The 22,863-nt window shown below is 36.8% G+C and overlaps 2 protein-coding genes across 4 annotated transcripts in view; one reads left to right on the forward strand and one right to left on the reverse strand.

Annotated features, from left to right (window-relative positions):
- Positions 1-5,769: 5,769 nt before the first annotated feature.
- Positions 5,770-8,887, forward strand: GHRH (growth hormone releasing hormone; the record flags this gene model as incomplete). The annotated part of the gene is made up of 4 exons (XM_083358233.1): positions 5,770-5,849; positions 6,828-6,956; positions 7,702-7,806; positions 8,694-8,887. 4 exons carry the CDS (start codon positions 5,770-5,772, stop codon positions 8,827-8,829), a joined length of 450 nt encoding a protein of 149 aa, XP_083214359.1. The 3' UTR covers positions 8,830-8,887.
- A 1,365-nt stretch (positions 8,888-10,252) lies between these two features.
- RPN2 (ribophorin II) overlaps positions 10,253-22,863 on the reverse strand; it is a 35,295-nt gene continuing 22,684 nt past the window's right edge. The window contains exons 12-18 of one of the 3 annotated variants that reach the window (XM_083358812.1): positions 22,663-22,857; positions 21,375-21,461; positions 20,365-20,460; positions 19,589-19,664; positions 16,742-16,871; positions 14,554-14,640; positions 10,253-10,398 (exon numbers count right to left, since the gene is read on the reverse strand). In XM_083358812.1, the coding sequence (XP_083214938.1) occupies positions 14,589-14,640; positions 16,742-16,871; positions 19,589-19,664; positions 20,365-20,460; positions 21,375-21,461; positions 22,663-22,857 (636 nt within the window). In that variant the 3' untranslated portion in view covers positions 10,253-10,398; positions 14,554-14,588. Of the gene's footprint in view, positions 10,399-14,553; positions 14,641-16,741; positions 16,872-17,435; positions 17,497-19,588; positions 19,665-20,364; positions 20,461-21,374; positions 21,462-22,662; positions 22,858-22,863 lie in introns of those variants that run through there. The other 2 variants (XM_083358813.1, XM_083358814.1) reach the window with 2 other exon arrangements.

Genomic DNA, 22,863 nt, shown 5'->3' on the forward strand with positions numbered 1-22,863 from the left:
AGTGACTTATGACTAGTTTTCACTCTTGCAACTGTTGCAGCATCCCCAGGGTCACATGATCAAAATTCAGATGCTTGGCAACTGACCCATATTTATGATGGTTGCAGTGTCCTGGGGTCATGGGATCATGTTTTGTGACCTTCTGACAAGCAAAGTCAGTGGGGAAGCCAGATTCACTTAACCATGTTATTAACAACTACAGTGATTCCCTGAGACAGCATATAGGGCGGAGGTACAAAAACTATCCATATGGTGTAGTAACAACAACTTGCACCTAAACATCGGCAAGACGAAAGAGATGGTGTTAGACTTCCAGAGAAAAAAGGAGGAACCTGCCCCACTTTACATCGGGGAGGACTGTGTAGAGAGAGTTTCCTCCTTTAAATTTCTGGGAGTCTACCTCTGTGAAGATCTGACCTGGAATGTTAACACAACCCAGGTGGCTAGAAAGGCCCAACAGAGGCTTCACTTTCTTAGGGTCTTGCGGAAGAACAGGGTAGAACAACAGCTAATGACCCTCTTTTACCGGTCTACTATAGAGAGCGTCCTCTCGTATGGTATTGTTGATTTGGTATGCTGGTCTGACAGCCGCGGACAGGAAAGTATTACAGAGGGTAGTGAGCACAGCACAAGACATTGTGGGCTGTTCCCTGACACCACTGGATGACATCGCCAGGGCTCGTTGCCTTGGAAGAGTGAGGAAGATTCTCAGGGATGACTCACACCCTGGACGGTATCTCTTTACTCTCCTACCATCCGGTAGGAGATATAGGAATATAGCCAGCCGTACCAACAGGCTGAAGAATAGCTTTTATCCGTGGGCTGTTAGGCTTTTAAATGGGACATAATCTTATGCAGAATTGACTTGGGAGGCCGGTGTGTGGTGTAGTTGGTTCACATGGTGTGGTAGGATGGAGGGTTTGTTGTCACTGTGTGTTGGGGGGAGAGAGCACGGGGGGTGGCTCAGCTAATCTCAATGTACACATGTTGTACTTTGACAATAAAGGTTTATTATTATTATTATTATTATTATTATTATTATTATTATTATTATTATTATTTATTAACAACTGTGGCAAGAAAAGTCATAAAATGGGTCAAAATTCACTTAACTAATGTCTGACTTAACAACAAAAATTTTGGGCTCAGTTGAGGTCGTTAGTCAAGAACTATTTATATACAACTTCAATATTGCTCCAAAAACCTACAGAATGAGATGAAGGAAGCTCAGAAATTACTTCAGTCAAATGGAAGAAGATATGGAGGAAGTGTTCAAGAGGTCTCCGAAGAAACTCTTCTGATGATGTTTTGTCCAGTTGAGGCTCCAGCCCTGACAATTAAAAATTCTAATGAAATTTTAGGTTGCATCAACATAATTCTACTGTCCGAATTAAACAAAATATTTACTACTAGTAATCAATCTTGCTTATGCCTTCCTTATGGAATATGTGGAGTAATGTCACAGTTTAAGAAAAATGCCCCCAAATTACAACATATAGGAGTTACAGAAATGGTTAAGGGTTAATGGTTAAGTAGAAAGTTGAGATGAGTAAAATGTGACACTTGTCGTGTTCAAATATGTGAAGACTGCCAGATTTTGATAGAGATTTTTGTTGATGCTGCTGTTGCTTCAGAACATAGGATGAAAATTAACATGTTCAGAATTGTACAAAAACAGGATTATAACTAAATGCCGTAAAGAAATTGTTGACAGTAGTAAGTATTTTAATAAAGAAACAAACTGACATGGAAGGGTTTTTTTCCTTTTAAAGTAGAGGTTAGAGGTCCACTTTTCTAGAAGGTTGGACTGGATAATCTCTAAAGTCTGATTAAATCCTATTGTAATACTTCAGGATTTTTCCTTGCTCACACATGGTTGATATTTGCAAAACACTAGTGCAAGTTCATATAACCATAGCATCAAGGCAAAAGAAGATAATCCTGATAATTTAGAGCAATACAATATATTATAGAAACAAATCTCTGTACAAAAAAGGGGAGAAGGTAATACTAATGGTTAATTTTCCATCATAGCTGGCTTCCTTGTTAAAATGGGTGTTTTTCAGACATGTAAAATTTACCAGTAGCAAGTTGTTATTTGTTCTATCCAGTGGTGATGATGATAATTTGCATGTCAGGCACCTCATACCCTCCACCGATGCCTGTTTGTGATTCTCTTTGTAAGATAAGGGATGCTAAATACGGCTTTTTGGAATGGTTGGTAAGTAATTGATTCTCTGACGTTCAGGAATTTGCAAGTTGGATGAAGACATGAAAGTATAAAAGACCAGGAGACTCTTATAGTTCAAAAAGCTGGACTGAATTCTCTCCATTTCATCAAATACCATAGCAGAAAAATTTACAAGAAAGGACAACAATTTATAGACCTGAAGGTACACCATTTCCAAAGGAAACTGTAAGTTGATACAATTAATTTTGTTATTTCTTCATAGATACAGTACCAGTTTCATGGTGTAAAAATGAAATTGTAGAAAATTTTGTAGACTGAATAAGATTATAATTCTAGTTATACTGACTAGAAAATTAACCATACTTTCTTCAATCAAATTTCAGTAAGAATTCTTAGCACTGGGATGTAAATTACAGAAATGAATATTAATAATTGGATTCTGATAAATCTAATGTAAAATCTAGGATAACATTTGCCAGAAATATTATCTAAATTATTATCTAATTTAGACTTAAGTACTTAAAAATAGTTAGAGATACCAATTCTTTAAAAATAACATTTGTCCTCAGATAATAAGTAACTGTTTATGCTTTTATATTACCTAGAAGAAAAGGAAGTTATACATATGTTATTTAGAAAGTAAAGTATAAAACTGACATTTCAGTGAATAAACTTCCATATGGTACTTAAAAACTTGCAAAGCATAGGCAAAGCATTGTAGTCTTTTCCTAGCCCACATTTTTAAAAATCAGTCTCCGTTTATCTCAGAGTAGATTGGGACTATATTCCTTATGACATGCATTTATTCATAGTGCAATCCTAATACAGTATGCTCTTCAGGGGGAACAATTCCTATTGATTCAGCGGAGGTTACCTTTGAGTTACAGAACTGCTTTGTAAAAAGTACAGAAATATTGTATAATGTCAGTGACACAATAATTTAGTGACTTGTCTCATATTTTCTTTCTGTCTTATTATTTCCTCTACAATTACAATATGCAAGTGCTTAAAACTATGTCAGAAGTGCAATCAACTAATAGGGATAGATTTATCTTTTGGGATATCTATTTTAAAAGGAGATTTTCTTGGTTATGCCCTCTGCTGCTTAAGGAATTTGGTAGCTTCTTTTCTAACTAACACATTTATTTTAAAAAAAACATAAGATTATGCCTCTGATGAAGGGAGTTGTGCCTTTTAATATAATTAGTTGGAAAAGGTTCCAAACTCCCTGTGATTTTTGTCACCATAGAGAAACATGGCTGTCTTACAATTTCTGCGACTTTAAATTCTCAAAATGGAAATAATAATACTGTAGCATCTTTGGTTCTGAAAGGCAATAAAGTCCTGTTAGGTTATCTGTTACCCCTATGTAAGGAAGGGAAATATTTAAAATCCTGTCTTAAATGTTATCTGTTACCCCTATGTAAGGAAGGGAAATATTTAAAATCCTGTCTTAAAATCCTGGAGGAATGTTGTCCATAGGGTCGCGATGGGTCGGACACGACTTCGCAGCTAACAACAACTTTTTAGTTTCTGAAGTTGCAGAATGATTGGATCCAACCTCCCTCTTAATATAAGTCATTTAACAGCTTTTTAAAACGCTCAACACTCAACTGCAGGAATGGGCTGGGCAAGGCGGGGTGGTGGTGGAGGCTTCAGATATAGCTGTGCCTGTGCTATGACTTTTATCTGCACAAATGAAAAGACATTGAAAAGAGTCTGTAGTGCAGAGGTCCCCAACCTTTTGGGCACCAGGGACCTGTGCCGTGGAGAAAGGTTTTTCAATGGACCAGAGGGAGTGTGGTTTTGCGTACTGCCTGCATTCCGCAAATGGGGCTTTGTTTGTTTGTGTGGCCCGGTTGCTGCCATTCTGTGGACCGGTGCTGGTTCACGGACCAGGGGCTGGGGACCCCTGCTGTAGTGTGATCCTAGTGATTTTATGACAATGTCAATGTAGTTTTCTTAGCAAAAATACAAGAGATTTCTTATGACTTTCTTCTGGGATACCTTTTCAACATCCCAATCTTGCCTACATCCCCAGGGAAAGAATTAAAAAAAGGGAAAGACATCCTGAACTGTTGCTCAGTTCCTGGTGATTGAATCCATGCAGTTTTCTTGTTTCGTTTACAGCCTAGATCAGCTACATGCTGCTACCTAGATTCTCTCAAATTGATCACAGGATGATTTATATTTCTATAGTCTAATATAAAACAAGAATGGAGACAAGAATTGATGATGGAAAGAGAGAGCAGTAGATTACACTTTTAAAACACAGGAGCCTAAAACCTGCGCTTTAAATTGTTAAAATGGATTTATTAATCTGCATCCCTCAAATCCTGGTATTGGAAGTATCAAAAGTACTCATAAACGTAGGGCAGGCTTCCTGGAATTTTTTTTTTTTATTGAAAAGTTTTAAAATACAATTTTCCTTTAAGAATCCCCCCTTCCCCCTCCCTCCTCCCCCTCCCTACCTCCCCCCCTCCCCCCCCCGGCTTCCCAGAGCTAAATACAAGGTATATATATAAAAAGCAATCATAAACAATCATATACTAACAATTATAAACTCTAAAATCCATCACTCTCTAGCTTATATAGGATAAAACATACCTTAATAATATTGAATATGTATAAAAAGAAACTAAGATAAGAAAAGAAAAGAAAAACGAAAGAAGACTTATTCAAATGCTACATAAAACTTCTTAACCCTATACTTGTTCTGGATAAAATCAATCCATTTTCTCCATTCCATAATATAGCATTCTTGCGAATGATCTTTCGGGAATTTTTGACTATAACAATGAGTTGCCTAAGAAATGAATTTTCTTTTTCCCCCTCCTTCAGTAACTGGCTCAGTTAAAAGTCATTTCTGAACTAGCAGATATCTGGCTTGAAGTGTATCCAACTAAAGATCTATTTTAAAAAAAAGCAAAAAAAGACATAGGGATATTTTTGAGACTTCATATAGCATTGTTCATAAAATTTTCCTTTTATTTTTGAGGTGAATGCAGTTGCCCGTTTTGCCAAAACAGCTAGAACCTCACATGGTGGAAGTTATAAGGGGCTGGAAAAACAATGAAAATAGTTAAAATAGGAATCTACAAAGTAGCTCAATAAGACTAAGGATGCTCAGTAGCTGTAGAACTGAATGTATGTTCTTTGGATTCCATCTCAGTTCATGCAGTGTGTTTTTGGGTTTTGATCACAACAGTTCTGTGAATTGGAACATTGTTGATGGTCCTATTTGCATTTTTTAATTGCTGGAATTGAACACCTTTCAGTAGCCACATTTGTCAACAAGAGAGATCCTAGTAGAAATCAATATCATTTCTCTCCTATCCATTCACATGCTTGATTGAAGTACAGAAGGGATATTAATGCTCCATAAGATATACAGGGTTTTGCTGGAATTTAAGTTGTTGAATTTAGATTACTGAGATTAGTAAGGAGAGGAAAGCTCAGTTGACTTACAACAGATTTGAAAAACACCAAATTGTTATCTCTGTGGTGATTATTTTCAAGAGCCACAATTAATCCCGAATTCTTATTTTATGTTGCAGCCTGCCCTAGAAAATATTAAGATGTTGGACAGAGCTACTCATTTCCTTTTCCTCCACTTTGTCATGAGTTCCTTTTCTTCTCCTCTCTATCAACCACTCAGGTAGTTGATCATCGCTATTAATTTTTGGCTACTCAAAATGTAAGTTGAACCCATTGGTACCTTTTCTCCATTGGAAAAGTCTCTCTTGGACAGTAAGTTTCTTGCTGCTGGAAGAAGCTAGTCCATCTCTAAAGATAGTACACATATTTACAAACAGAAGGGTCCTCTCTGTAGTAACTTGGCAATATGCCAAGCACTATACAATATAAGCTTTTTTGCAACTAAGTTAAAATGCTCGCTTCTCCATTTGATTTTTAATACAGATTAAAATAATTTATGTTTATCAATATTATTTATTGATCTGTAGATTACCATGCTTTATGATGTATGAAAGGGACGCGGTGGCTCAGTGGGTTAGGACGCTGAGCTTGTCGATCAGAAGGTTGGCAGTTTGGCGGGTTGAATCCCGAGTGCCGCGTAACAGAGTGAGCGCCTGTTACTCGTCCCAGCTTCTGCCAACCTAGCAGTTTGAAAGCACGTAAAAATGCAAGTAGAAAAATAGGGACCACTATGGTGGGAAGGTAACAGCGTTCCATGCGCCTTTGGTGTCTAGTCATGCCGGCCACATGACCACAGAGACGTCCTTGGACAAGCGCTGGCTCTTCGGATTTGAAACGGAGATGAGCACTGGCCCCTAGAGTTGGAAACGACTAGCACGCATGTGCGAGGGAACCTTTACCTTTACCTTTAGATGTATGAAATATTAGCTAATGATTTAGGTATAACCTTTTCCCTCAGATCTCGACGTATAATGGATGTCTTCCTTTATTTTATCCCAATATCCACAATCCTATGCAATGGATTGGGTTGACTGAAAAAGATGATTGACCTCAGAGCACTCAATAAGCCCCCAATGAGGACATATAGCAATATTTTCCCTCCTTCTAGGAATGTCTAATTGTTACTTCAATGTGCCATGGGATGAGAAATATTTTGCCTTATTCTGATTGTTTTTAATGTTGTTGCTTGTTGCTTTAGATATAATCCACTATCCATTTCTGGCAAAGCAGGGAGCTTTCAACTACAAGAAAGTAGTCCTATGCATGAAAGCCACAATCTTTCAGTAGAAGACCAAGAAGAGAATTTTCTCAGCCCTGCTGAAAAAAGGTGGGTATACAGTATATGAATGTCAAAATAAGTAACACAACCTTAGCTGTGCTCAATCAGAGCTAAGATCCATCTACTTAGCTGCCCTGTTTACTCCAAATGGCCAGCTTCTCAGAATGTCATGAACAGATTTTGAGCTTTGATTCCATGAAAGAATGCAGAAAATAGTTATTTATAGTTGTGAAACTGAGAGCCCCTAAGGTATTACATGATGTCAAATTTCTTTTTAAGAACTTCAGTTAAAATTGTTTAGACATGTTTACGGTATACTTTTTCTTGCCTTTAAAATTTAGCAATTAGAAATACACGAATTCACAACAAAGTTCAAAATAAATGATTCAAAACAAAACCAACAAAACAAACCAGTTAGGACATTGGAAAATCTATTTGGCCTGTCTTGGGAGGAATTCCAGCACTCCTGTGGAAAACATCCTGTTTTGCCATTGAACCTTTTTAGGCGCTACAGCATATAAAAAGGGCACACATTGGTGATCCTTATTTTGACTTCATAAGTTCCAGAAATAAATTATACATGAGAAAGAATGCAGTGAACTCATTTTTATTTAGCACTTCACTTGTTATCCAAAAGGAACAGAAATTGGAAATGCATAGAACTTCCCCTTTTAGGATAGTGTAGCTTTGAAGGTATATAGACCTGCCTTTTCCATTAACAAGAATTGTTCTTACGATGCTCCTTTGCAAGTCGGTACTGCATCAGAATGACAGTGCATTTATATTTCATTAGACTTCAGCGTCATGCAGATGCCATATTCACTGACAGTTACCGGAAGGTGCGAGGAAAGGTATCAGCACGGAAGTTATTACAGGGCATAGTTGGGAAAAGACTTAGGTAAGTGTAAAGAATATACATTATTTACCATAACTTTGTAGCTGTTAAGACTCTACTTGACTGTCAAATGCAGAGACAGGAAGATAATCCTGGTGGTGGTGACAAATTCTTACAACCGCAACAGATATTTTTCTCATCAGACGTGGCCAGAAATATAGCTCAGTTAGCAACAAACAGTTATTAGAAAATGTGCTATATATTTCAAGTGATTTGAACTATTCACTAGAGGAAATTTGAATTTATGTAGTATCTTAACTGGAGCTCTCCTTTCACTCTCTATTTTCTTGGAAAAATCTAGGCCTATATCTGATATGTAATATAAAAATATTTATCTTTCTAATCCAAATAAATATTTACAAATCTTTCTAGAAGAGTACTATAGAAAGAATTAGACTTTTCTGTTCAGATGTTAAAATCTGCAAATATCTCAAAGACAGCAAACTGTGCTCAGATGTGTTAGACCAGAGGTCCCCAACCTTTTGGGCACCAGGGACCGGTTTGATGGTGAAAGGTTTTTTCATGGACCAGAGAATGCATGGTTTTGTGTGCTGCTTGTGTCCCATGGATGGGGCTTTGCTTGTTTGTGCAGACTGGTTGCTGGCATGCCATGGCCCGGTACCGGTCCACAGACTGGAGGTTGGGGACCCATGTGTTAGACTACAATGTCATCTATGAACAGTCATTAGATTGTGGAATTTGCATTAGAAGAAATTAATTTTATTTTAGCTCAAGTAATTGTCTTCAAAAATAGCTGTTAAATAATAATTTTTTCAAGACCAATTTATGAGCCTGGTAGTCAAGCAGGAATAGCTCTTGCCTATGACCCTTGATTCATGCCTTCCTCTGTAGTGTGTTTCTCTATAGCAATCATTTTGGTTGTTTTCTAGGAAAGGAAGCCTGGGAGATGAGCAACGTGAAATCTTGACTAGACGCCAGTCTGACAGCATTATGATGGATAGCCGCTACCACCAACAGATGGTACTCAGGAATTTCTTGGGAGCAATGTTACAGAATCAAACGTAAGTAGTTTTATAAAAACAAAACAATCACATTCTGTAACCTACAGTACATTTGAATGTGCTACTGCTACTTTACCAACTGATATAGCATATATAATGACTGCAACAAAAACACATTCTAATGAGTTGTAATTTGTACATATCTCTGTTCAGTGTACTTCAGTGCGCATTCAAAGCTTACTCTATATATTAACCCTGAGTAAATTGCAATATATTAAGGTGATTAATCATTTAATTCTGCTTGTATTAGAACTGCTTTTAATTTTTAACACTGAAAAACATAATTTGCATAAATTTCTGGCATCACTATTACTGGAAATCATCTCTAACTAGACAACCTAGTCAGATGGCTTAAGTTCAAAAATTTAGAAGGAGAAACTGATTACTCATTACTGTTCAAAAAAGGGATGAATAAACACAGCTTTTATCTTGGTCAGAGATGTCCTGTTGCTGGAGCCTAGTACCTTGGAAGCAACAGTGTTCCACTGAAAGTAGCCACAATCTTGTTGCATTAAGATCTCTTCTTTTCTTTCCCAGCCCTCAAGATGTTGATAATGACAATTTAGAGGATTTTACCAGTGTTCTGATCAAACTGATGGAACTGTAAACTGACTTCATCCCTTCCCTTTCTCACTTTGGTCAGTACTATTCTCAGGTTTGGCATAAACTGCAAGAATTTCAGGGGGTGGGAAAGGTTTCTAAAGCTGCAGAAAGAAATGAACAGGACACCTCACAGATAACCAATATTACTTCTTCTATAAACATAGGATTAAAATTAAAAGCAAATGTTTATATGTGGAATTGTTTTCTGTTTAATTTATGCCAGATAAGAATGCTTAATGTATAGTAGCCTCATTTCAGTTTGAAAAATAAATGGCCGCTGTGGCAAAACGCTATATCCAAATACTTTTATTCTATTAAGACTCCATAATCAACAGCATTGAGTTGTCTGATATAGTTAAAAGATGGGGATTGTACTGAGTGTTTAAATTGAGAAGTGCTGAATGGAAAGCATTCATTGACTTCTGATTTCAGCACCATGGATAGTTTTTGATTGCTATGCAGTCTTGATAAGTGTGTAAAGAATTTGTCAGAGGTTTTCTGATTCTTCAAAGTGTATTTTAACTGCTTTTTATCATCCAATTTTTTCTTGCATTTTCACACAAAATATGGAAATGCTCTTCTATAATTACTTGAAGCATAAACTTAATGTTTGCTTTAGAAAGCCAGAATATAATAAAAGAAATTGCAGTTGGCTAGACCTTTTGTCTTATTCTCTTTATTTCGTGAAGGAGGCGGTAGAAAAAAGATTTTAAAAAAATGACAATTTGGGAGCCCATCTGTTTTTAGTTCTTACTGACTGACAAAGTGGTTGTATCGCAAATCAAAGTACTTACACATTCAAGCAAACACAAAATGTTAGGGTATTTTTCTTCTTAAAAAACACTTTTTAATATTACAGGCAATTATTTTCCACACTTCAGTTTCTGGTCTTCAAACTGTCTTTGGCTCCTTTCCTTTTTTACTTAAGGTTTTTTTTTCTGTTCCTCTGTTCTTCTGTCATTAGCGTGTTCTGGAAGGACACAAAGAAATCCCCTTAAAATTAAAATTCCTGATGTGGAAGAGTTCTTCACTTATAAAGCAGTTATCTCTTTTTGGAACAGAACAGTGAAATTTAATGTTTTAAATGCCAAATTTCAAACCTGAAGAATGCAAAGAATACATAGTAAACTAGAATGTAATGCAAAATACAGTTATTTATCATGCAAATTTGAATTTACAAGTCATACTATATTTGGAGTATTATGTAACATGTGTACATAATGCTACAAGTTAAATTTAATAACATATTCAACAATTGATCTATTTTATTTATTTTTATCTTGCCTTTACCATTTTTACAACAACTCAAGGCAGTGAACTTACTTAATACTTCTTTCTCCTCCCACTTTCCCCACAACACCCCTGTAAGGTGGATTGGGCTGACAGAGTGACTGGCCCAAAGTCAATCATCTGACTGAGATTACAACTCAGTCTATCCAATTCAAATGATTATATTAAAATTAAATTAAGACTAAAAAAGAGACAAATCTTACAAATATCTCCCTATTGTAAAAGAAATGGAATATTCTTTTTGTAACACTTTAAGTGTACAAAAACAACTAGAATCAAAAGGAAAAGATGAGATGGCTCTGACAACAGGACTTAAGCTCTTAAATTACGACATTCATAAACTCAATTCCATTACACAAATGATATATAAAACAATATATTCAGATACTTATTTTCATCTGTAAAACTGCACTGAGATTGTTTCTCCAAATAACTACATACTTTTAATAAAGAGATAGTGGGAATAACATCATTCTTAGGTATTTTTCTTTGGAATATAGTGATAAAAGTACATTTTTAAAAATTATCCATAATCCCCAGTTCTGTAGCCTACAGTGTGATAAGAGCTTCAACTAAGTTCCACTAATAGATTTACTTTAATAGGTTAAAGTAAATACCACAAAATCAGTATTTTCCCCCCCACACTGTTTCTCATCTAACAGTTTCATGTTTTCTTTGGCATATCCAGTTTTTAGCCATTACAACCACTTAAGAGGGAAATTGTAACATTTCTCTGAAAGCTGACCAGGCTTGTGCAGACAGTTTTTATAATGTTGTGTGGGTAAAGTGGGGAACATAACTTAATGTTTTAAGAGAAGATTAAATCCAGTATTTAGCCATCTTTGGATACCAATACCTGATGATTTCTAGTATGGTATGTAGCAGTACATCCATCATATTTGAAGTGTTTGGAGAGGACGAATTTTAAATTTTTCATGTATTGGAATGCATAATTATTTTTCTTTAATAAAAGTAAAGATGATCAATCAATCAATCAAAGGAGTTACATATCTTTTATGTGGGTATATTAATTTCTTCCCCAACCTTAATCCCCAGTGAAATCCTCTCTCTCTCTCTCTCTCTCTCTCTCTCTCTCTCTCTCTCTCTCCCTCCCTCCCTCCCTCCCTCCCTCCCTCCCTCTCTCTCTCTCTCTCTCTCTCTCTTAGCTGGTTTGGGACTAGAACTCATAGTCTCCTGATTTCTAACCAGGTGTCCTAAACAATCCATCAAGCTGGCTCTCAATGAACTCCTAAGTCATTTCCATTCATTTATCATTTTAGATGGCCATATACTGCAAAGTCTGAAACCCCCTTGACAGCTGTGTATTCTTGAATATTATAGAACTGGAGCTCAAATATCTGTCTTTCATTATTCATACATTCAAAGTGTAAAACCTGGAATTTACAAGACTAAATGCTTATATCCTTATTGTAGACAAGAATATATCAATTTATATTCTTTAATTTTATATCCGTAATCTACATTACCTCAAAATATCTTTGTTGGTACATGCAAAATTTATATTTTTGTGTGGCCACATAACTACAAAATCTGGAAATGTGCTATTAAAATCAGTAACCTGGAAAACTCTATTTTAAACAAACATTATAATAATTTCTTAATGCAGAAACCAGAAATGAGGACAATGATTGGTCAAAGTAATATCTTCTCTTACTCAGATTCTCCTATCAACCTACAATTCTTCTCTTTTGATTCCATCCAATATTCCATATTGTTGCAAAAAAACAAGACTTGGCAATCTAATTTATTAATTCATTTAATTTAATTTAATTTAATTTAATTTAATTAATAACATTTATATACCGCCCTTCTCCCTGAGGACTCAGGGCGGTTCACAGGGCAGAATAAAATACCAAATACAAACATTAAAAAGAGATTAAACAGTTGCCCTAGTTAAAACAATAAAAGTACAATTCTAAAAACCCCAAGATAAAATTAAGAGACCAAAGATAAAACAACCCCACCGATCCCCATCAGGCTAGGCCAGCTTGTACAAACAAAAATGTCTTGAGATCGCGACGAAAGGAGCGAAGATCGGGCGCCATCCGGAGCTCTACCGGCAGCTGATTTAAGCAGCACAACTTATTCTAATTTAGAATATACTTAGCTTTCAAGGATGTTTCTGGAATAATGAACAGGAGGTATCATAACAGTAATTCATGCATTCCATAGCATGCAATTAGGCTACCAGAAACTATTCTTGTCCTAAGTGTCGAAGCCAGGTGCTAATAAGTATGAATTCTTTTAGTAATGTAACAAAAGTGTTCTAGTCACTGCATTAGTTGCCAATTGGTTTCAAAATCCAATTCAAAATACAGGTAGTCCTTGGTTAATGACTACTGGTTCAGCAACCATTCAAAGTTTTGATGGTGATCATTGAGGAGATTTATGACTGGTCTTCACAGTTTTGGCTGTTACACCATCCCTGCCATCAGAATATGTGATTCAGATGCTTGATAACGAGCTCACACTGTGTCCTATGGTCGCATGACTTTAACCACCTGCTTTTGACAAGCAAGTCCATGGGGAACCTAGCAGGAGATTACAAATGGCAATCCTATGATGTCGTGCTTAACGAGCACATGGGATTCATTTAATGATCAAAACTGGAAGGGTGCATTTGCCATCGTAAGTTAGTAGTCATGTAACATTGCACTTTTTGACTGCATTGCTTAGTGATGGAATTCAAAATTCCAATTGCCATCATTATGCAAGGAGTACCTATATTTGTTTTAACCTATAAAGTCCTTAATGGCTCAGCTCCTAGTCACCTTTGGGACCAGCTTCTCCAAACTGTTTTTTGTATCTAATGAAGTCTTTGAGAGAGATGATGTTTGGAGAGGTAGAACAGTGTACGGTAATCTGATGCTGTATTTTTTTTTTGTTGGTGGCTTGTTATGGAACATTGTATCCACTAATGTGAAACTGGCCTGGAAGAAAGTCATGGTAACTATTTTATTTAAACATAGTTTTAAATGGTAATAAGATGGCTGGATGCCTGTTTGTTGCTTCAGTAGATTTTTAGACATTATATGTTTTAAACAAAATGTTATATTGTTTATATTGAATTTATGCTTCTCCAAATGTTGTAATCTGCCTTGACTCTGAGGCATAAAAATTCAACAAACAAACAAACAAAATATGCAGTACAAAAGCAACTGCAACAAACAGACAAAAATCCACCCAGCTCACTAAGCTCCTTTTTTCCCCCAACAAGAATAAACGGGCAGAAAGAGAAAAATCAAAATATTACATGCAGGGCCATAGGTAACATAGATTCAGGCTACCCAACTTCATGAAACAAACTGAAACAGGCATGTCCAACAATTTGCATCAAACTGATCCTAACTATCATAGCCTTCTTACTCCAAAATCTTGTTCCCAAGATTCTCAACTTTTTAAATTACACAAATACTGATTCTTTGCTTCCAGAAAAATTAATTTTATATTGGTTGGACTGAGAACAAAAGCAAAAGCAGCATGTGGGTAGGTAGATCAAGCAAAAATGTGGAAGACATAAAAATGAGAAGTCTAGAGAAATCTCGAAGTCTTAAGCATTGCTAGCAATTTCTCTAGCAACTGATTTTTTTTAAGAATGTGGAACTGCAATGGAGTTAAAACAATAATTGAGTTAAACAATAAACTCAAAATACAGCTAAACCATGCAGATGTTCCTTTTGCAATGGTCAGAAGCATAATAGGCAGAGATAGTGACTTCTACTAAGGCTCCCCCACCTCCTCAACCCCAAACAGAGATAAGCATAAAATGAAGCAGCCACCATGCTTAGGAAGAGGAACAGCCAAAGACCCTTACTTCTAGGTAGGACTGGTCACTAGTGTACCCCCTTTTTACCGTAGCGTCCTATACTTTGCCAACCTACTGCTCTGTTCTGCAGCGATCCTGCCAAAAGGAGAAAGGAATTAAAGTTCAGAGCAGACAGGGAAGTGGAAAGAAGTATTACTTTAGGAAGTGACAACACATTCAAAAGAAGCATGCAAACCAGGCTTCCCAAAAATCGACAGAGATTGGGTGAGCATCAAGAGAATTGCCATTTTTTGTAAGAGAATTTATGCTGCCGTACTGGCTGAATTTTAAGCCAGCCACTAATGTAGGTAAAACCATGGTCGCTCTAATTTCACCAAATAGCCATCAGAGAATAAATCGGGTAAAAGAGACAAAGTGCACAATTATAAAGTTAGCCCTGATGCATAACAGGTATTAGCAAGAAGCATTTTTATTACAGGCAGTCCTCAACTTACAACCATCTGTTTAGTGACTATTCAAGGTTACAACAGCACTGGAAAAAATGATTGATGGCCATTTTTCACACTTAAACCATTTCAGCATCCCCATGCTCAGTGATCAAAATTCGGATTCTTGGCAACTGCTTCATGTTTATGATGGCTGCTGTGTCTTGGGATGATGTGATCACCTTTAGTGACCGTCTGACAATCAAAGTCAATAGGGAGATTCACTTAACAACCGTGTTACTATCTCAAGTGTAGTGATTCACTTAACAGCTATGGCAAGAAAAGTCGTAAAATGGAGCAAAACTCACTTAACAACTGCCTTGCTTAATAACAGAAATTTTTGGGGTCAATGTGGTTGTAAGTCGAGGACTACCTGTATTGGTTCATGCTACTAGGAGCCCTGGTATAACTTAGAACTTTGCTTCCTCATTTAATACTTACTACTACAAAAAAAATCCACAAAACGTTACTTCTCTATGAAGACCTCTCCATGCAGCAAGAAATGTTGCCTATATAAGCTACATATACTAACTTGTTACTAACCTCATGGTTGCCTCAACCCTGAGAATGCCTAATGACCATCAAGATTTTCTGAAGGCAAATCTATACATTTTTTCCCAGAATTTTAAAAAAAGCCAAGCATTTAAGACACTAAAGTGAGGTTCTAGGTCCTGCAAATGATTTGAATTACTATATTGGAGGCTTTGTGAGAAATGACACTGACCTTCCAATCTTTTAAAAAGAAAAAATCCAGAAAAGATATTCCTTATATTACTGATGGGGAAACCTACGTCTTTCTAGATGACTCTCAATTTATAAATGCATGAAGCCCCAGATAACATGGCTAATAGTGAAGGAAGCTGAAAAGTAGAATTTACATATGTACAAAGGACTATAAATGATGACAACTGAGGACTGAATTTAAGCAATGTGGTGTTAATACATGATGTCATGTGACTCCATTGTTTAGTGATGACAATCCCAGCAGTGCTGGTTACCATTGTAACCCCAGGACCATATGGGTTGTTAAATGGAAATGGCAGGAGTCCCAGACAAGAAGCGCTAGGGAATTGGAAATACTGCAGGGTGACGCAGCAAACAGGAAGTGCAGGTGGGGTCACAAGCATGTGTGCACAGTACAAAGTGCGAGTCAAGTGGCTTTTTTCTCCTGGGGAAAGGCAGAAACAACTTACAAGGGATGACTTTTGACCCTTCCTGTCAGCTTCCCTAATGACTTTGCTTGTGTAACACAGGCAGAGGTGGTCGTAAATGGTAATCACGTGACTGCAGGATATTGTGACACTGGAATTGCAAGTCAGTTGCCAAGCACAAAATTCATGATTATGTGACCAGGGAGGTACTGCAGTTGCTGGATCTTCAAGGACCAGTTATAAGTACCATTAGTTCAGAGTTGTAACTTTGAACAGTCACTGAACGTGTGGTTATAACCCAAGGACTACTTATACTAAAAAAAAAAAATCATTCCAAACAGATCTCATCACTTGGTCAGTTAGAATCTCTCCCTTAAATGACTGTCTTTAAAAGTCAGAACATGGAATTAAAACCTAGAATGTCTCAATTATTACGTAAGGTGAGATATACTAATGAATCAGGAAAGGACAGCTAGGAATTTAGCAACAGATTTATTGTTAATCGCACGTACTTCCAATTTTCCTTTACTATTGCTACTAGGTTTTTTTTGTAAAAAAAAAAAAGAAAAAAAAAAGGAAATCCAATTTTTGTCCTCTTACCTTTTCACAGCTTTTTGAGCCAACATTCTATTGCCCGCTAGGAAGGTGAGGCTACCAAGGAGAGCCAGGTACTTTAGGGTTTGAAACATGTTGAGCTGAGTCCAGTAAACATACATGAGCCCCAACATTGCTAGGAAAAATATGGTCAAATAACAGATGGTAAGATTTGATTTCCTTGAAAACATTTTACAGTAATTCCAGTCTGTGAACTCCTTGCACTATCTACTAAACTGCAACTAAATCAGTTAAAGTACCCAAATTACATATTAAGTAACGGTTGCAAACGGTTGCTCCACTATGCAGTAGATAACAACCAAGGCTCCAGAATCTTTGACTTCTCTTCAAGTGCAAATGTTTAATTATGTACCATAAAAAAGCTGACTGGCAGAGAAGGAAGCTGGCAAAAGGAATATGAGGAGCTTGCTTATTTCTCTCCATATCAGGTGCAAATACTAAACCTTTCATCTGGAGGGATGAATTTATGATTCTTCCAATATGAAAAGCAATTCTAACCACACACATAAGACATAAATAAGGCAAATGAAACAAAAATAATCCTCAAATGAAGTAAAAATCAACCTTCTAACATAATATGCTGACATTTATAGACAGAATGCAATTAAATGAGTCACACTGAATACCGAGAAAATTTCAAAGGGACCAAAGTATAAATAACTTGGAATGTAACACTTACATTTACAACTATCTTCAAAATGTACTCATTTACTGCAGTGGTATTCAAATTTCTGTGCTTGCTTTATTTATTTATTTTGGTTCATTATATAACATGTAAGAATAAAGCAGATATCAAAACAAGAGTAACAAAAAGAAAAAAATATGTAAATTTTTGTTGGCTAGTCTTTCTGTTAGATCAATAGATACACAGTTCATAAAAAAAGATGGACAGGTATCAGCCTTATGTCTTACTTATCTCTATTAAAAAAGGAAATATATACATTTACAGTCAGTTCTAAATGTTCTCTATATACTGTACATATGTAAAACTGTAGGTGTTTATGCTCTCCCCCCAGCATCCACATGCAACTTCTCTTTAAGCCTTAAAAGGTTTAAAAAAAACAAACCTTGTTCTTCCAAGGTGAGGCAGAGATGCCCTACCTATATGTTCCCAGTAGAAACCCCCCCCCCCCACAAATGATTCTTGGAAAAATATGGTTCTATGGCAGCTAATGTATTTTTGGGTGAGCAACCCTGCATTTTTCTGGCCCTTCTCTTCTTTCATTTACAGCACTAACCCAGTAGTGGGATTCAGCTGGTTTGCACCAGTTTGGTAGAACTGGTAGGTAATTTTTTGTTGGGTTGAGTGAACAGGTTGAATCCCATCACTGGATGGCACCTAGTGAAGCCCTAGCCCTTTTTCGCAAGGCCCAGAATCGCCCTCGGGAAGTGCGTGGATGCTGCTTTGGAAGTCTGTTCTGGGCCTCGGAGGCCCAGGCCCAGAACAGACTTCGGGAAGGGGCATCCATGCAGAGAACTAGTTATTCACATATTTGAATCCCACCACTGCACTAACCCCATCACTTAACCAATTTCTCCATGATTCTCTGCTTCTATTCAGAAACCTGGGCACCAATGCATTCATATTATGTGTGGGCTTGCAAGCTGCAGAGAATCCAATCAACCGCTTTCCTCCAAATACTGTAGGAGTCCCATTTCAGTCCCAGATGGAACATGCAGGCATTACTGTCTAGGTGTCATATTGAGAACACTTCATGCTGTGTCAACACATGCTGCCACTATGTTCATCTAATGTAATTTAGAAAACTACACAGAATACAAATGTGTGCAGTGCCTGAACACCACAGACGGCCAAGAAAGCAAGGTCAGGCAAAGATGCTTGTAGACTGTTTCCACAGCATATACATTCAGGGAGATGGTGTACTTTTGACCATGAGTACACGCTCCCTATGATTATGAACCCAAATAAAACAGTCCTAGATCATCTGGACAGCTGTACTCAAGCAAACAGAAACACAGCTACTGTTCAAGCCTCCCAACTGAATATATGGAGGTTAGAAGAGAGGATAGCATCATATGGAATGCCCTATTCTCTCTCCTCTTTTTGCTAAATCGGTGAGTTAGGGCAAACATCTCTTTTATAGTGACTGCTGAAAACCAGGATCTCCTGGATAGTTAACAGGAATGCCTGCATTCCACCAGCGGTATACATATAATAAACTGAGAATCATTGATGAAAGATTCAAATGAAAATTTTAAATATCCAATTAGCTAATTAAACTTTTTTTAAAAAAATGCTGGTTTTTCATAGGGAAAATATGAAGTTATGAAGAAGACAAAAGGAAAGAACCTAAGATTGAAAGATAACAGGGAAACGATTCAAGATAAAGAGGACCTACAACTTTCTTTTTAAAATTTTAGACAATTTAGCATGTTAAAGCCAAGTGGCATATTCCAAGGAATGTAAGAAGCCAATAGCTGTTTCTGATCAAATTAACACAAACTGACTGAGGAGAAATCTAGACACTGATCAAGGTACAATACAAAAATCAAAGCATCAAAAGGTCATACATACTAAAGGACTAATGCCCCAAATACAAACTCAGAACATTATGTACTAACAAATGTATCTAAATACAAGAAAAGCCATTGAAATTAATGATAGCTTTTAAAACTGATGGCAAACATGCATTTAGCCATACCAGAATAATTCTGAAAGATGGGCTAGAGGAAAAATGGACAAAAGGGAGAGATATAGTGTCATTATGTCCATTATACTTAATAAGCTGTGAGCTCATCTGTCATCAGGCTCTTATCTATAAAGCCAACAGAAAAAAAAGGATAATGGAGAGGAATTCCTCTGGCACTTACCTGCATGACCCAGATGAAAGATAATGGTACTTGGAGCAAAACTGAAGTTAGAAATATTGGCCCCAATCTTTATCCACTGAAAAATGGTAAAAAATAATACATTAAGGGAGGATAACATTTGCCAATCAACTTCAAGAACATTAATAATAATAATAATAATAATAATAATAATAATAATAATAATAATAATAATAATAATAATAATAATAATAATAATTTTATTTGTATACCGCCCTTCTCCTGAAGGACTCAGGGCAGTGAACAGGGCAATAAATACTAAAATACAAAGATACAAAAATTAAGAGAAGATTAAACAAAGTGCCCAATGCCTTAGAACAGTAAGTTAAAATACATTAAAAGCAATAATAAAACCCAAACCCATCAGGCCAGGCCGGCTTGTTCAAACAAGGTCTTTAGATCCCGTCGGAAGGAGTGAAGTTCGGGCGCCGTCCGGAGCTCAACCGGTAAACCCAGCTTGCTTTAAGTCCATTCAAAATATCTGATTCCTTCAGATATGCAAATGAGCCTTGAAAGTTTTCAGTGACCGTCTTTTAAAATGGGCCTCTCAAACAGAGGCAGGAATTTGGGAGAGGGGTAGATATGGAATAGGAAAATTTTAAACTTTCACCCTAGGAAATCCTTCACAACCCTATTTTGTGAAAAAAATAGCAATGTTATACTGTATTTATATTGGTCTTCAGCTGCCTGAAAAACCCAGCAACTGAGTAACAACGGCAAAGAATTCAGTATAATTAGAATGTATATGAAACACTTACCAGAATAAAGAGCAAAAGCAGTGGAGAGAGTATCATGGCTGTGAATGTGTTTGATACAACAGTGGGAGGCCTCTTCTCAGGCTCTCTGAACAAGTGCTAGTAAAGAGGAATTCCAGGAAAAAAAAATCAGAAAAGTACTTTGTCTCACTCAACAGGCAGCAAATTCTAGGTCAATATATCTAACTATTATTGTATGTATATACAACTTAGATTCTACTGAGTTGTTAGTGTTGTTTTCTTAGTACTGCCTGACTGCAAACTCGTTTGACCGATTGCTTTTGTACTGTATTCGCCTAGTTCTTATAGCAAAACAATGAATGATACAGTGAGGAGTTTTATTTATCAGCTGACATATGCAAGGCAGGTATTGATTTGACGGGAAAGTGTGACTGAGCCAAGGCTACCCAGCTGACCTTCATGCCTATGCAAGAACTAGAAGCTGAATTCTTAAAGACATTATAAATCTCTAGTGGGGAAATGACCAACTTTTCCTTTTTTCCTTTGTTGTCATATTCAAGTAAGGCTCTTTTCCATATACAATCAATGCTAATTTATCTGTGCAGAAAAGAATAGGTGTGCTATAAGACCCTTCTAGGTGCCAGGGCATTATTTTTCTATTTTCTTTAGCTAAAAGGTGATCCTTGAAGCAACAGTAGAAAACTCAATGTCTTATTCTTGGCTTTTACAACCATCTATGGATACATGCACACTCAGGTTAAGAATTACCAAAAAAAATACAACTCTACTGACAGAGGAATTCATTATAGTTGCAAACATATGGAGGTTTTTGTAATGGCAGATAATATTAAATTTAGCACGCTAATCCAAGTACAAAAAGAGCAAAGGAAGCAAAAGCAAAAGCATTCATGGACAGAAGAGACCGAAACTGGTACTCTTGCTCTACAGCTAGATAAGCTTGATAACAAATTTAAGTTCAATAAATAAATCAGAAGTAGCGGTCTTTCAAATGGAGAATTCAATGGAACAGAGTGTCCTGATTTGGGATGTACCTGTATCTCAGGTTTAGGAGTGAAAAGGCTTTTTGACTGGACTGTAGATGGAGCATCTTCTTCTGGAAATTTGATGACAACATCAGCCTGAAAAGAATTAAAAAGGCAAATGCTAATTGAAGGTTATTTATGTTTGATTGCTTTACCTTTCCATAAATAATTAAAAATATCAATTCACTGAACCTATCCTTAAAATTAAGGCCTCAGATAATTAGATAGTTGCCACCTTTATATGATTTGGGTCCTAGCTATATTCATGAGACTGTATTTCCCTGATAGAATTTGCCTACTTGATATGGTTGGGTAGAGATTCACAGCTGAAGGTCCCTTGTTATCAGAAGACATTCCCCTCATCTGGAACTGCTTGTTTTACTAGGCAATACAGATCCAATCTGATGGCCTTCCAAAAGCTTGTAAAAATCTGGCTGGTTTTTTCCATGCCTTTTATTATTGGTTAACATGGCTATGACTATTACATAGATCTAGATCTGAAGGGATTTAAATGATAGAAAGAATACACAAATAGGAATAATTTATCTTAATAAGGTTTACTCTCAAGGTAGTAACCCTCTTTTGCCTTACAACTGGAAGCACCATGATATCACTGGTTTTCAGAATAGCCTTATATAGAAAACATTGATGCAAGTTTTTCCCCTCGCTCAAAGTATCAGAACTCAAGATCATCCATTGAAATTAAATGGAAAAAGATCCAGAAAAGGCAGAGGAAAGTATTTTTCCACAAGGCACATATGTTTTGGAATTTGCTGTGAGCATCTATGGTTTTAATAGCCAAGTTGGATAATTTTTGGAAACTTGACAGGTTCATGACGGATCAGGCTACCAAAGCCTACTAATAATTTAAGGACTGATTCCTAGCTCTTGGTTAGTAACATACCTTAAATGCTAGTTATTGGGAAGTATCATGAAAGACTGATGATGCCCTCCAGTCAGGAGGTATAAGCAAGATTCAAAAGCTGGCCACTGGGGCAAATAGAAATGGGCAAAATTGATCCACGGTGTTCTCCCTGCCTCTTTTATTTAGATCTTCATCAAGTTAGTTCCTTGAGCTTACACAAGGTCTAGCTCCTCATCTCTCTAACTCAGGGGTGTCAAACTTGCAACGTCACGTGACGTCGCGCGACGTATCGGAGCTTTTTCCCCATTGCCGGCAATGGGGTGGGCGCGGTTTTGTTGTGATGCATCCGGCCCATGGGCCAGCAGTTTGACACCCCTGCTCTAACTGATACTAATCTAGCAGGTAAAGCATTCTACAATTGGACCAACATACCACATTCCAGAGGATTGGGTTTTCCAGAGTGGCATCACCAATGATCAAATAAAGAGTGTATATTCCAGAGGCTGAATCAAACTCAGTTTTTCTCTCAGAAGTGTCCAGTTCAAACTTGTAGATGTTTTTGCTATCTGGTTCTGCAACGAACACTACCTCCTGCCCAGTTTTTTGATTGTGAAGCCGTACAAAAGTCTAATT

Source organism: Vipera ursinii (genome assembly GCF_947247035.1).
Source record: "Vipera ursinii genome assembly, chromosome: 3".
Lineage (NCBI taxonomy): Eukaryota > Metazoa > Chordata > Lepidosauria > Squamata > Viperidae > Vipera > Vipera ursinii.